At 50.0% G+C, this 13,056-nt stretch overlaps 4 protein-coding genes across 4 annotated transcripts; 2 read left to right on the forward strand and 2 right to left on the reverse strand.

Annotated features, from left to right (window-relative positions):
• Positions 1 to 555: 555 nt before the first annotated feature.
• On the forward strand, positions 556 to 2,277 carry BCR38DRAFT_337771 (major facilitator superfamily domain-containing protein; the record flags this gene model as incomplete). Its single annotated transcript, XM_040855559.1, has 4 exons — positions 556 to 868; positions 923 to 1,758; positions 1,809 to 1,992; positions 2,078 to 2,277. The coding sequence occupies 4 exons, from the start codon at positions 556 to 558 to the stop codon at positions 2,275 to 2,277; spliced, it is 1,533 nt and encodes a 510-aa protein (XP_040718428.1).
• A 1,222-nt stretch (positions 2,278 to 3,499) lies between these two features.
• On the reverse strand, positions 3,500 to 5,412 carry BCR38DRAFT_511156 (putative cytochrome P450; the record flags this gene model as incomplete). The annotated part of the gene is made up of 7 exons (XM_040865026.1): positions 3,500 to 3,656; positions 3,744 to 3,808; positions 3,868 to 3,918; positions 3,994 to 4,198; positions 4,298 to 4,377; positions 4,438 to 5,277; positions 5,347 to 5,412. The coding sequence occupies 7 exons, from the start codon at positions 5,410 to 5,412 to the stop codon at positions 3,500 to 3,502; spliced, it is 1,464 nt and encodes a 487-aa protein (XP_040718429.1).
• Positions 5,413 to 7,257: 1,845 nt separating this feature from the next.
• On the reverse strand, positions 7,258 to 9,684 carry BCR38DRAFT_522663 (major facilitator superfamily domain-containing protein; the record flags this gene model as incomplete). Its single annotated transcript, XM_040865239.1, has 4 exons — positions 9,385 to 9,684; positions 8,920 to 9,330; positions 8,519 to 8,860; positions 7,258 to 8,466 (listed from the first exon to the last, which is right to left on the reverse strand). The coding sequence occupies exons 1-4, from the start codon at positions 9,559 to 9,561 to the stop codon at positions 7,258 to 7,260; spliced, it is 2,139 nt and encodes a 712-aa protein (XP_040718430.1). The 5' UTR covers positions 9,562 to 9,684.
• A 1,856-nt stretch (positions 9,685 to 11,540) lies between these two features.
• Positions 11,541 to 12,545, forward strand: BCR38DRAFT_336709 (uncharacterized protein; the record flags this gene model as incomplete). Its single annotated transcript, XM_040855481.1, has 1 exon — positions 11,541 to 12,545. One exon carries the CDS (start codon positions 11,541 to 11,543, stop codon positions 12,543 to 12,545), a length of 1,005 nt encoding a protein of 334 aa, XP_040718431.1.
• Between the last annotated feature and the right edge of the window lie 511 nt (positions 12,546 to 13,056).

A 13,056-nucleotide genomic window follows, 5' to 3' on the forward strand; every position in this document is an offset into this window, starting at 1 on the left:
CATAACCCTTCCTCGTAGCATAGTGATTTCGGGGCTATCGGAGTTTATACCCCTGCTTACCCCACCGCCTCTTGAACCCCTAATAGCGTCAGCGCAGATCACCTCAATATCCCATGAGATGATGCCATCGTGATACTCTCAATCTATTCGACAAGCCGTGCCTAGAAATCGTGATTTTCCCACCAGCCCCCTGTTACCGAGGTTTTGACGCTCCCAGCTTCCGTAACCAACCCAAGTGCCCATTTATCCCCGTCTCCATTTCAGTGGGCATGGCCCATGGCGTGCTTGGTAACTAACTCTGTTATTGAGGGTTTGGCCACTGAGCGTCTTTAGATGCTGAAAGTGTGAACTAAGATCCCAATCAGCATCCACACCAAGACGAAGAGTCTTAAGATGTGGGGTGAAAACAGAATCTCCGAACTAGAGCTGGTGAAGAGTCCCTTTAACTAAGATGGCGAGCTCCTGTATGTAGCCTTCCCGTTGTTCGTCCCAAGTTTCATTCTTGTCTCCTTGCACCTTGCATATCGTAGCGTGCAGCACGACGCGATCCGAAATATGGCTACCACAGATCTTGAGCAGAAGCCAATTCCGGCGCAGACTAGTGAGACCGCCAACTCAGAGCATTTCTCAGAAGCCAATTCCGCCCTCGATCTGGACGACACGTACCATGTGTACAGAGAAACTGAGGAGCTCGATGTGACGCCAGACGAGATCGAGAAGGTGTTGCGCAAGATCGACTTCCGCATCGTTCCCATTCTTTTCGTTACGTACTTGCTGCAGTACCTCGACAAAAACTCGTTGAACTTCTCCAGTGTCTACGGCTTGGAAGAGGGCACCAATCTGAAAGGCCAGGACTACTCGTGGCTCGGTAAGCAATGCCCAAACTTACCAAATAGTCCTTCAATCTAGCTCCTAACAGTAGTAGGCTCAATATTCTACTTCGGCTACCTCATCGCCCAGTTCCCCTCCTCCTATCTGTTGCAGAAGCTGCCCATTGGTCGTTTCGTTTCAATCACAACTATATTATGGGGTATCATTCTTATGACGACGCCAGGATGCACATCCTTCGCTGGGATCGCGACAAACCGCTTTCTTCTCGGTCTGACAGAGGCCGTCGTCAATCCGGCATTTGTGTGGATTATGTCCATCTGGTACACGGCCGCCGAACAACCGCTACGCCTTGAGATATACTACTGCACCAACGGTTTAGCCACCATGTTTGGTGGTCTCATCGGCTACGCAGTCGGCCACATCACGACCGGTCTTGCGAGGTGGATGTACGTTTTCATCATCTTCGGATCCATCAGCACGGCGTGGGGTGTAATAAGCCTCATCTTCCTGCCAGATCTTCCGGCGACCGCCAAGTTCCTGAACCAGAAGGAAAAAGCGATCGCCACTGACCGTGTGTCGCGCAATCGCCAGGGCATAAAGAACCACCATTTCAAAAAGCACCAGGCTATCCAGTGTGCCAAGGATCCCAAGACGTGGATTCTCTTCGTCATGGCTACAGGGGCGCAGATCCCCAATGCGGCTCTGACTAGTTTCACAAGTTTGATCGTGAAGAGCTTCGGGTTCGACACTTTAGGCACTCAGTACCTGCAGATTCCCGGTGGAGCTGTCCAATTTCTCGCCTTGATTGGTGGTGGTTTTATTTGCACCAAGTGGCCTCGTCACTCGAGATGTCCGACTATGATTGTTGCAAATTCGATATGCATATTGGGCGCCGCCCTTCTGGTCGGCTTGCCAGATGATAACAAGGTAAGCTCGGAGCCCCATGTTATAAGTGTTTCACCGACTGACCTCAACAGTGGGGCCGGCTGGTTGCACTTTGGCTGTGCTACTTCCAGGGTCTTGGGTTCAGCATGTCGCTCACTATGATATCCTCCAATGTGGCGGGATCAACCAAGAAGCAGCTTACAGCCGCAGTGTTGTTCACCGGATACTGCGTTGGAAACATCATTGGACCACAGACATTCCTCTCTAGTGAAGCCCGTAAGTTTCCAATGCGCTTCCTCGTCTGCTCATCATCGTGCAATTGTGGTGAGCTTGTTAGACATATTGACTAACAAAGCCGCAGCCGGATACCACAGCGCCTACATCGCTATGCTCATTGGCTACAGCGTCAAACTTGTATCCATTGTTATTCTGTACATATACATGTACCGCTCCAATAAAGCCCGAGATGCTGCTGGCGTCTTCGACGAGAAGGCCGCGGTCGACGCTGGCATGCATGACATGACGGAGATTGACAATAAAGGGTTCCGATACTCATTGTAATAAGACCATATTTTCTATCGGCTAGAATGATCTAGATAAAATACCCAGAAGTTACTTGAAAGTTTATACGGTAATGGAACCAGATCACGAGGCTTTCGGATGCTAATAATGGACATTTACATCACCACCACCAAAGCTGACTGCACAATCGACAATCAGTTCAAGGCAGAGTTAAACCACCTCCAACATAAAATCTGATCTCACGTAAAATCAGCTTTCCGCGCGAGAATCTGGCGAGCTCGAACGTTACAAACGTATCACGATTTTCAAGCACTCACTAACTCGACTTCGAACACCAGTCTCCTCGTCGTTCATTGCGATCCTAATTCCTCTTGCCGTCTCAAACTCCCAAACCAAGGTCAAGGCTGGCTCGAAACTCAAATTTCAGTCCAGTTCTCGTTCTAATTTCCTTCCACGACTTCTGGAAGCGCTTCTCGTTGTGTTCGAAGCTGAACTTCCCCTCATGAGCCGGACTCCGAATCACATCTTCGTATCCCACCGCCTGTCCGAGAATCAAGGTACATTTCCTCGGCTCGAGTATCTGGATACAACGTTCCAATGCCACCACCTGCTCTTGTCAATCAAAGACATGCAACACTATGCCCAGGTGTATGAGGTCCATGCGCCGTTCAACTAGTTCAAGGCGGTATCAGATTGGTCGTCCAAGATACCTGCCTGCCTTGAAGTGCGCTTTCAGCGTTGTTCGCTCACGAAATACTTCGTAGGTCAGTTTGAGGAAAGTAGTTCCAACTCGGCACCGTACGGGTTCTACGAAGGCACGCCGTCATACACCAGCTTGCGCATGTCTTGCGCGAAGCAACATCCGCCTCACTCTTAGCAACTTGCTATGCTTGCGTAGTAGGCGCAAGGCATGATGTAGGGCATCGTGTTATACATATTGTAAGTTGTCAAACGAGTTGGTTGGCCCTTACCGAATTTAAGCTTGGACACACACATCTCCAATCTTCCCTGTATCTGCAAGGGATTATTCTTGATTGTACCTTGCGTCGTCACAGGAAATCTGCGAATGTCGGGCGTTGTATCCAATTACCATTCGCGTCGAGAGAAATAGTTCCCAACTCTCGTATGGTTTTTATCTTATCGGATCGGAATTTCTATCACCTACGCTTTTACTCGAAGAGTCCCTCCGATGGATATAATTTCTTGAATAATAGAGAACATGGTACATATGAGGGACTTATGTGAATCTCAGACAATAGCTCTACTTGATAGGGGTCAAATGCACATTCAGTGGTATCCTGTCCCACAGGGCATACGACTTTTGCCTCTCGATCCACCTCTCACTATCCTCAGCTAGCGTCATGTCGAAATGATAGATGATGCGTGCGAGGATCAAGCGCATTTCGGCATAAGACAGACTACGGGTAGTAAATGTTAGCAGTAAAATTCAACGTTTAACTACTTACCGAATGAACATAGACGCTAAAATGAGAGAATCAACGTACTTGCGCCCAATGCAGTTCCATGGCCCAACACTAAATGCCTGTAGCGCCTCCAACTTGTTTCCCAGCTCGTCGGCCGTCTTGGTGTCATCGAGGAACCGGTGGGATTGAAGGTCCAGGGGTTGACCCAGTTATCTTTGCTGTGGTTTGTAGACCACTGCTGGACTTCTACCAACGTCTTATTTGTTTCAATTAGTTTCATATCGAGATTCGAATAACGAAAGAATGAATATTGACAAGTTGAGATACTCACTCCACCAGGGATAAAATGGCCCGCAATCTGCTCTTCTCCGGCTGGTACAATCCTCACCAAGTGGGACGTGACAGGAGGGTAGACTCGCAGTGTTTCGTTAAGCACGGCCAACATATAAGTGAGCTGGTTCACCGAGGCAATGGTAATCTCGTCGACACTGCTGAAGAAGGAGCGCACCTCGTGGTTGAGCTTTTGCAGGACATCCCTATATAGAGTAGGAGATAAGTGACACCGCTGTAATAGCACGCACGTTAATGAGCCTGATCGGTGTTTTCGAAAGATTGAGCGGCCACAAGTCACTTACGAAAGGGTAGTCGCCGTCATCTCGGACCCAGCCAGGACGAGGATCACCGCATTCCCCGAAAGCTTCTCAAAGGACATATTCTGAATCAAGTCATGGTCAGCATATCCCGTAGTAACTCGAGATTCAGAGCTTATACATACGAACTCTTCTCTCTTCTTAACCATTGCCTCGAACAAGTCTTCTCTTGGTTCCCCGGACTTCAACCGGTTCCTCACCGTCACATCCGTACTTCTCCTTGTGTTCGCAAACGCCCTCGCCCCTCCCGCTCGATATATGATGCTCACCACCCATCTCAGCCCCAAATAGCTCAATGCCGATAAGATTGCCCCAAATCGTATCCCCCGAGTAATGAACTCAATCCAGGGGTGATACTCGGCGCTCTGCAAACATCCGAAGGACTCGCCAAACACCAAGCTGCCAATGATGTCGAACGTGGCCCAATTGTACCAGGACTCCATGTTGAACGCTTTTGTGCCCTCTTTGGCAGCGTTCTTGCTGCATTCCTCTTTGAGCCTCTGAATTAGCACATCAACTAACCTGGTAATCTTTGCCTCCTTCGCCCTAATCGAAGCATCCGAGAACCCATGAGAGAGAGCACGCCGGAGTCTCGAGTGCTCCTCACGAGGGGCGTTGATAATAGACGTCGACAAATCTTCCATGGACACCGAGAATTGCTTCGATTTCATCATTTCGCTGGTTTTCTTCAGTTCATCCGTCGTGTCAGTGCCGCTGGAGCTGAGGCGGTGGCCGTATATATCTTTCCATGCTATTGGATCGGTGAAGGACAAGTGATTGGTTGCGATGCGGACGACGGGGCCGTAGACATCATGGAGCTTTTGCGTATGGAAGGCTTGGTAGCCGCGGGCGTTGCGGAGAACGTATGGGATGGACGTGGCGCCTTGGAGGAGTGGACCGGGAAAGTGGCGCAAAGGGTGGAAGAGCAGGCTGTAGATTGTCACAGTAGCTTGATAGAGGATTACCTGTTGATGTTCTACATTTAGCAATGCTCCAGCTTGTGATGCACGGACTGCGAAGATGGCCATACTAACCCCAACTACGAAATACTTCACAATGTCTACCACACTGACGCCCACAAAATGTTCAAGTATAGCCATGGCGCTTGACTATTTGTAATAAAAATGAAAAGTCGAGGCGAGCAAACCCCAATGTAGCTGATGAGCAGAATAGTGCAAATATATGAAGGTACATGACTCATGGCTACTTTGAATGACATGAACCCCCTTCCCACCGTTGCATTTGAAACTGCCTAAACGTCTTCGCCCATGAAAAATCGACATAGTCGTCAAAATAGTGCGGGGTAGTCAACTATACCAAGGATCAACCCGGTCAAATAAGGAGAAAGGGTCACTGCAGTTGCCCAATCGTGGACCGGCGTAACTGGAGGTGGGTGCAAACGTCGTAGGGAGCTTCCCTAATTGTGTCTCTTCATGTATCACAACGAAGCCCAACCGGCTTTCAATCAACCCTCCTAATTAGAAGCACGTATTGCTTACGAAATTTATACTCCTTTATAACCCTCGCAATAACACGCGCCACTGTTGTTCGCTCCTTCATCACTCTGGGCCAAAACCGCTTGGCGTCGTCCACCCCCATGAGGCATTCGGCCATATCATCGGTGATGAACTTGCCATAGCCGTCATCGGCTCACCAGTCGTGCTGCTGTAGTGGTGGGGGTCGAGCCAGAGCACTCGAAACTGCCGGTGGCCTTATTCTCGTCCACTAGCTCCAAGAGCTCGAATTTGTGTTGTAGCGTGTTGGGTAATTCGAGCAAGGAAGAGGTCGGCGTGGGTGCTGACAAAGCCTAGGCTCTGGAATGAAGGCCCTGCCCCTGCTCCCGAATTTCCGGATTCAACATCGAAGATCTCGGCGAATAATTTGTGCTGGACCTGTCCGTACGAGAAGTCGATACCATTCATTTAGGTCTCGGTACGGAACGACTTAGTTAAATTGTAGTAGTAGTATAAGGCAGTGTCGAAAATCTGCTCGTTGAGCATGCCTTGAACATGCGAGGCCAGCTGCCGCATAGGTACATAACTGACTAATTCGGAAGTTGTGCGGTGGGGGGCGGGGGGCAGAAATGGCAGCAATATTGGAGCCTCGGTAAGAATCAAGAATGCTTAAAGCGTCACTCGGCAAGACCCCCTTATCAGGCCTTGTCGCTCATGAGCTAGATCCGCAGTGCCTCTTCTCGCCACTTAGCCACAGCAGCTTCGTCCGAGACTTTTCAATGCCAGTTGGGTTTCTAGGTGAGGTCATTCATAAGCTCAAGCATATCCTCTTCATGCGCCGTGAGCGAAGGGTTCTAGCACCAACCATTAGCACCATGGCGAAGCCGTTGCCGCCATTGTCGAAGGCTTCTTTGTATTGGGAGAGCATGGCGGAAAGATCTTTTGTAATTGAATGGTTGAAACGTGTTATACCAAATAAGCCATGATATGCCGACCCCAAAGTGTGCAGAGCTTCGCATACCTTTGGCGGTCCGATAAAGTGTCAGGATGACCCTACTTGTAATTGCCACCAAGTTCTACATCGAGATGGGCGGGTAGCATAGCCGCCGTAAATTTTAAATGACCCTCACATAGCTGGCCCATGTCCTATCAGGAGCCTGGACCACTGGGGAATCCGAGAACATCTCGGGTCATCTGCTATCTGCTCGTCTCTTGCATCGATGTTGGTTGTTGGCCAGAATGTTCTGCGCTACTGCATTGCACCGCACCCTCCTGAAAGTCTGATGAAATAGGACGAACGCAAGGGTTATCTACCTAGACCGAGCGGTCGGATAAAATAACAAATAGGCAGTGATGGGGCGCTAGAGCCGCTGCGACTGGCGCAAGGCAGAGTCGAAATGGCCCTTCAGCAACATGTCATTATTCATGTTTAGGATTCAATTTCCGGATAATGATGGCCAGGGCCTTGTTTTATTATGATACAATAGGAAGTCAAAATCCATCCCGCTTCAGTATGTTGCTGATCCTTCGCGTCTCTGCTGTTTTGGCTGCTGATCTAGGCGGACGCAAGAAGGTGGCCTTGGGCACTGACAACTGCGATGTCGAAAACGGATGCACCAACTCTGACCCCGTCGAAATGTCCACTGGCACCCTTCTGTTCCCCGGCGCGATGTAGAAGGCCAGCGCTGGCGCCTGTTCCAACGCCGACGATGCCACGCCTCTCGCAACCGGATGCGGCCCCGGCCTGTTCGTCTTCTCAGAAAGCATATTGAAATCCGGCGAGCGCATCGGCAGTGGCCTCTGTGGAGTGGTATCTTCGTCTCTAGACATGAGAGAAGGCCTAGACGGAGTGCATTCGCCTTCGGCGTCGATGTAAAATGTACTACCAATGGTACTGAGTCGACTCATGTTTGAGACGCGTCTATCAGGTGCTACCCATGACGTTTGACTGGCCCGCTGCGACGTGTGAGCTACCTTTGGATCGATGACTTCAGGCTTTTTTAGCATGTCGGCACCAGAACGATGACCGTTCAGTACGAACTTGGAGTCGAGGATCTTGTCCATGCTATGGCGTTTGATGACCAAACTTGCTACGAATCCGAAGCATGCGCAGCCCGTCATGACCCAGAAGACGCCGTGAAAGCCTTCTTCATAAGAACGCAGAATGTCGAGGCGCGTTGCATCTGTGGGCTTCAGAGATGCCAGCTGTTCAACGAAGCCCTCTGCATTAAGCGCGATGGCTTCGGGCAACCCCAGATCTTGCAGCTTACTGCTCATAACATTCTGGAAAGTGGTGCCGCCGACTGCCACCCCAATCGACATGCCCATGGTACGCATGAAAGCATACATGGCCGCAGCGCGCCCGCAATCTTCCACGTGGCTGATGGCTTGAATCGCCACGTTGACGCTCGTAAGCACCATGCCGTTGCCGACGCCGAAGACTGCCAGGATGCCGGCCCACATGGCGGTAGTGGTATCTTGATCGAAAAGCACGAGCAGGCCACATCCGGCCGAAGTGATCGCCCAGCCGATCCAGACAGCCCACCGGAACCGACCTAGCCGGGATGTGAGGATCGAGACGACGATGCTACCAGGAAGGAGGAGGCAGGTAACCGGCAAGAGGTTGAGACCGGACTGCATTGGTGTCTTAAACTGGACCGCTATGAAGAAGAACGGTAGATAGTAAAGTGCGCAGAAGAGCTGCGGGAGTGTGTGAGCTAACATCTCATCATGTTTACGTGGCTCAACTTACTAGGAAACCCTGACAAAATGCACATGCGTATGCGGCGATGGCTGAAGAAGAGCAAAACAAAGACAGGCGCAACATCGGTTCACGGGCGCCATAGCCCTCCCACACCATCGACACAACGACAGATGCGACCCCAGTAGCCATAGGGACGATTGTCTGGATACTGAGCCAGTCATACTGAATACCTGCCCAAGAGAGCCCGATGAGAAAACTCGTCGTACCACCGATAAAGAAGAAGCTACCAACCCAATCAACACGACGTAGCTTCGATGCCAAGGATGACTTTTGGGGCGAGAGCTTCACGAATATTGGCACCAAGATGAACCCCAATAGGCAAAAGGGGAACTGTTGTAAGTCGTCAGCGCGAATAATCCAAAAACAAAAAAGACGAGTACTAATCCTACATTGACATAAAAGCACCATCTCCAGGAAAGATGCTCCACAAATAAGCCACCAAGCAACGGTCCCAACACGCTACCCAGCGCCCAAGCTCCAAGTACAATGGCAAAGTATTTGGGTCTCTGTCTCAAGGGAACAACGTCGGCGTAAATGACCTGGCCCATGGTGATGATACCGCCACCGCCGATGCCCTGGAGTGAGCGGCCTGCGAATAGAACAGTGAAGTTTGTGGCTACGGGTGCACACAGCGCTGTCCCCAAAGTGAAGATAAAGATGGACAGCAGCAATATTTCCTTTCGGCCAAATATGTCGGATAGAGAGGCGATAAATGGTTGGAAGACGGCACATGTTAAGAGGTAGGATGTTCCAGCCCAGAAGGCGTCTGTTGCCGAGCCACCCAGGTCAAGGGCCAGTGTCTTAAAGACGGGTCAGTTACGAATGCATCGCTCATGCGTTGAGGTTCCGCTTACCGGTAGGACAGGGACCAAAATCGTTGCGTCTAATGCCACCATCAAAGAAACAATGGCAATGGTGATCATGACGGCAAACTCTTGTTTCCTCGGCTTCCACTCCTCACTCTGATTTCTCCCATCCTCGATGTCAGACAGCGGCCTCGAGAAGCCCATTTCTTTCGCGGCGAAATTCATGTTTTCCGTCCAGCTGGTAATGGATAGAGAAGAAAAAAGACGTATGAAAAAGTTGCACGCACCAAACACAAGAAAGCAAGACGGTGACCAAAATAGCCAAGGAAAAGAGTGACTAGAAACGACAAGAAACTTGTGCAGAGGATCGGTGGGCCAGGAAGCTTGATGGTATAAGCCAAGATATAAGATCAGGATCTTGTGAAGGTGAAATACCCGTGGCCAGGTGCATCATGACAGGGACTGAAAATAGTGTCGCTTAAGCACTTACACCAACACCAGGTCTCGATTCAAGCTTCGGACATGGCGCCGGTGGGCTCATATGTCCATTCGATGAGACTAAAGCCCCCTATTTCCTATCAAGCAGCCGAAACGGTGGACTTGCGACTACCATATTTTAGATCAGCGTCCAGATGATAGTAAACTTCCGATCAAAAGTAGCGGTCTCACTTCATTGTCGATCGAAGTTTCTGCCCAGGCGCGGGCCACGGACATTAACCATGTCCATCAACGCCCACGTCGAAATTGGCATTTCTGATACCACGCTGCACAGGCTGAGCCTGGTTGGGGGCGATGGTCATAAATAATAACCAACTTGTGAAGTGTGCATTTGCTGCTCCTAAACTTGGAGCTTCCAATACCACGCTGCACAGGCTGAGCCTGGTAGGTGGGGTGATAGTCATAAAATAACAGTCAGCTTGTGAAGTGTGCATTTGCAGTTCCTAAACTTGGCGCTCCTAATACCACGCTGGCGGAGCCTGGCTGAGCCTGGTGAGTGGGGTGATGGTCATTAAATTATGACCAGCTTGTGTGCGTATGCAGTTCGTGAACTTAGCGCTTTGAATACTACGCACAGGCGGAGCCTGGTGGATGGGATGATCCTAAAAGAATCGCCAGCTCAAGAAGTGTGCATATGCAGCTGCCAAACTGGGGGTGCGCTTATGCGGTATAGCGTCGCGCCGTATATAAATACTTGTTAGCTAAATCTGTCTCCAGAGAGCTTAGCATGTGTCTATACCGCCCCCAGAGAATCCAATAGGCATATTTAATGAGCGTTACTGTAGGATTGATCCATCTTCGAAACAACTTCATTCCGATCACACGCCATGTTTGCTCAAGGTTGGCTGATGAGTGGCGTCTAGCCAAGTCAACGGCCTAAACTCTGTATCCGGCCTAGTGGATGCCATTACCTTTTTAGCTCCCAGTTCCCCTTGATTCCACATGATGAAAGATGCCACTTTGAATTAGTCGCTTGGTTATCTATATAGCATATACGTCTGTGCATGGTGTTCGAACTTGATCTAGAATACTTCCCGGAGCAAGACAACGGCTAGTTGGTGTTTCAAGGGTAAACAGTCCGAATCAGACCAAGTGCTTATGTCACTTTACTACAAATCATCTCTTACAATTATGCCCCAAATTGCTAATAGTAGCAAGTCTGTTGCCACATGAGTTACGACGAATGAAGCCTAGGCTCTGGATAGACAAGCATTCCATCAACGATATTGAAGTCTATCGCTGCTTTGCGCCATCGTGGATGTGCCCGGAGAATCATACATATCCAATTTGGTTTGGAATTGTCTATGGACAGTGAGACGCCAAAGACCGAACCACGGGACAAGGCGAATATCCTGCAAAATCACCGACGGACTTATCCCGAAACCTAGATCGGCCAAGCGCCATCAGTTTCCTGCACTGTCATATTCCACAGCCTGGCCAGTCGTTTGACTGTGTACGGTTTTTGGTTCGCTCAAATCTGCGTCTACTCGCTCTTTCATCTGTCTTTCTGGTTCGTCAGTCACTCGATTTGTCACTCATTAATACATTTTTGTATAGTTTGGTCCACCGGCCTTGTATTTCTACGACTCATCTGACCTCATCGTCTTTCCAGAACTCCACGAGCGCTCCAGGGTTCTTTGAATCTGCACATACAACCAACCTTCATCGTTTTTATATACCTGTTGTTATCCAGTCTATTTCACATAATGGGCAACGAATCGCTCAAGTCACGACCCTTCATACCCGGCTTCTCCTGTTTAGCCCCATCAATCTACATTCAAGAGGCCCAACAGACTCCCGAATATGTTCCCTCAAACTACGCAAAGTCCACCTACTCGGATACATCGGCATACACTGCCGTCACAACAGCAACGACGCGACGAATAGACGGCTCTCCAGACTTGATCCTCCTCACCTCCTGGACCGGAGCTCTACCGAAACACATATCCAAATACACTGCAGCCTACACCGAGATGTACCCCTATTCGCCCATCATGGTCATCACCACCTCCATCGACGACCTCACGCTACGCTCCACCGAGCAGAAGACTACCGCCATCGCCCCAGCTATAGGCTTTATTCAAGGTCGCACCGGAAGGTACGACAGCAAAATACTCCTGCACGCCTTTTCAGAAGGCGGCTCGAACAAAGCCGTCTGCCTCGCCAAGGCATACCTCCAATGTACAGGCCACGTTATCCCTATCGGGGCTTACATCTTCGATAGCACACCAGGCACGCCCAGATTCAACCAAAACGTCGCCGCCTTTCGGCGTTCTTTGCCCCTCAACCCGATAATCCGCTTCTTTGGCATGATTTTCGGCTTCCTGGTCCTGTCTCTGACGTGGACCATTTTCTGCGTCTTTATCGGGTACGAGAACAACACCATCACCAAGACGCGTCGGGCGCTCAACGACGAGAGTCTGTGGCCGCTCAAGGGTGTGCCGAGGACATATGTATTCTCCGAGGCGGACGACTTGATTTGGTGGAAGGATGTTGAAGAGCATGCCGAGATGAGCGCGCAGGATTTGGGCGTTACTAGTTTGGTCGTTCGGTATAAGAAGAGTGGGCATTGTGGGCATGTAAGGGAGAATGAGGCGTATTACTGGAGCGCAGTGAGACAGACGTGGGAGGGGCGGGATGTCGAGGTTGGGGGAGGTATTGTGGATGCGAGACGGGACAACTGGCGGGGGGAATGGTGTAACATGATTTGAATGGGGGTTTGGACTGGTCTCAGGGGTTATTTGCAGGTTTGAGGGGATGATATTCATAAACATAGGCTACCACCTTTTGTTTTCCCACGCCGCGTACATGTTGGACCAAATTGACCGTCAAATGATGAGGGACCCACTCGCTGTAGAATGAGGTATTTTGGGTAGTTATAAGGTCTGACAGTATATCCCATGCAAGTTTGGACTTGTTAACAACCCTCTACAATACGTTTTCTCAGGTGTGTATTGTAACGAAACCTCTAATAGTCTAGCTGCGTAAACCACTCAAGAGTCTGTAAGGGTTTGTGCTAGTAAGTAAGTCCTGCTGCGGAGTCCTCAAGCAATAATATCGGGGTCTGACGTATGGAGTATAGTGCTTTGGGTAACTGAAGTATTCAAGTAGGGTAGTCGGGAATAGAGTCGTCAAGGCAGTTTGCCTCACCAATGGGTTAGATTGATGCTTAGATTGATCACTGAAGTAGAGACTGTCTACCTATGAAATGCCTGGGAGTCC

This window comes from Pseudomassariella vexata, assembly GCF_002105095.1.
Source record: "Pseudomassariella vexata strain CBS 129021 chromosome Unknown BCR38scaffold_4, whole genome shotgun sequence".
Taxonomy (NCBI): domain Eukaryota; kingdom Fungi; phylum Ascomycota; class Sordariomycetes; order Amphisphaeriales; family Pseudomassariaceae; genus Pseudomassariella; species Pseudomassariella vexata.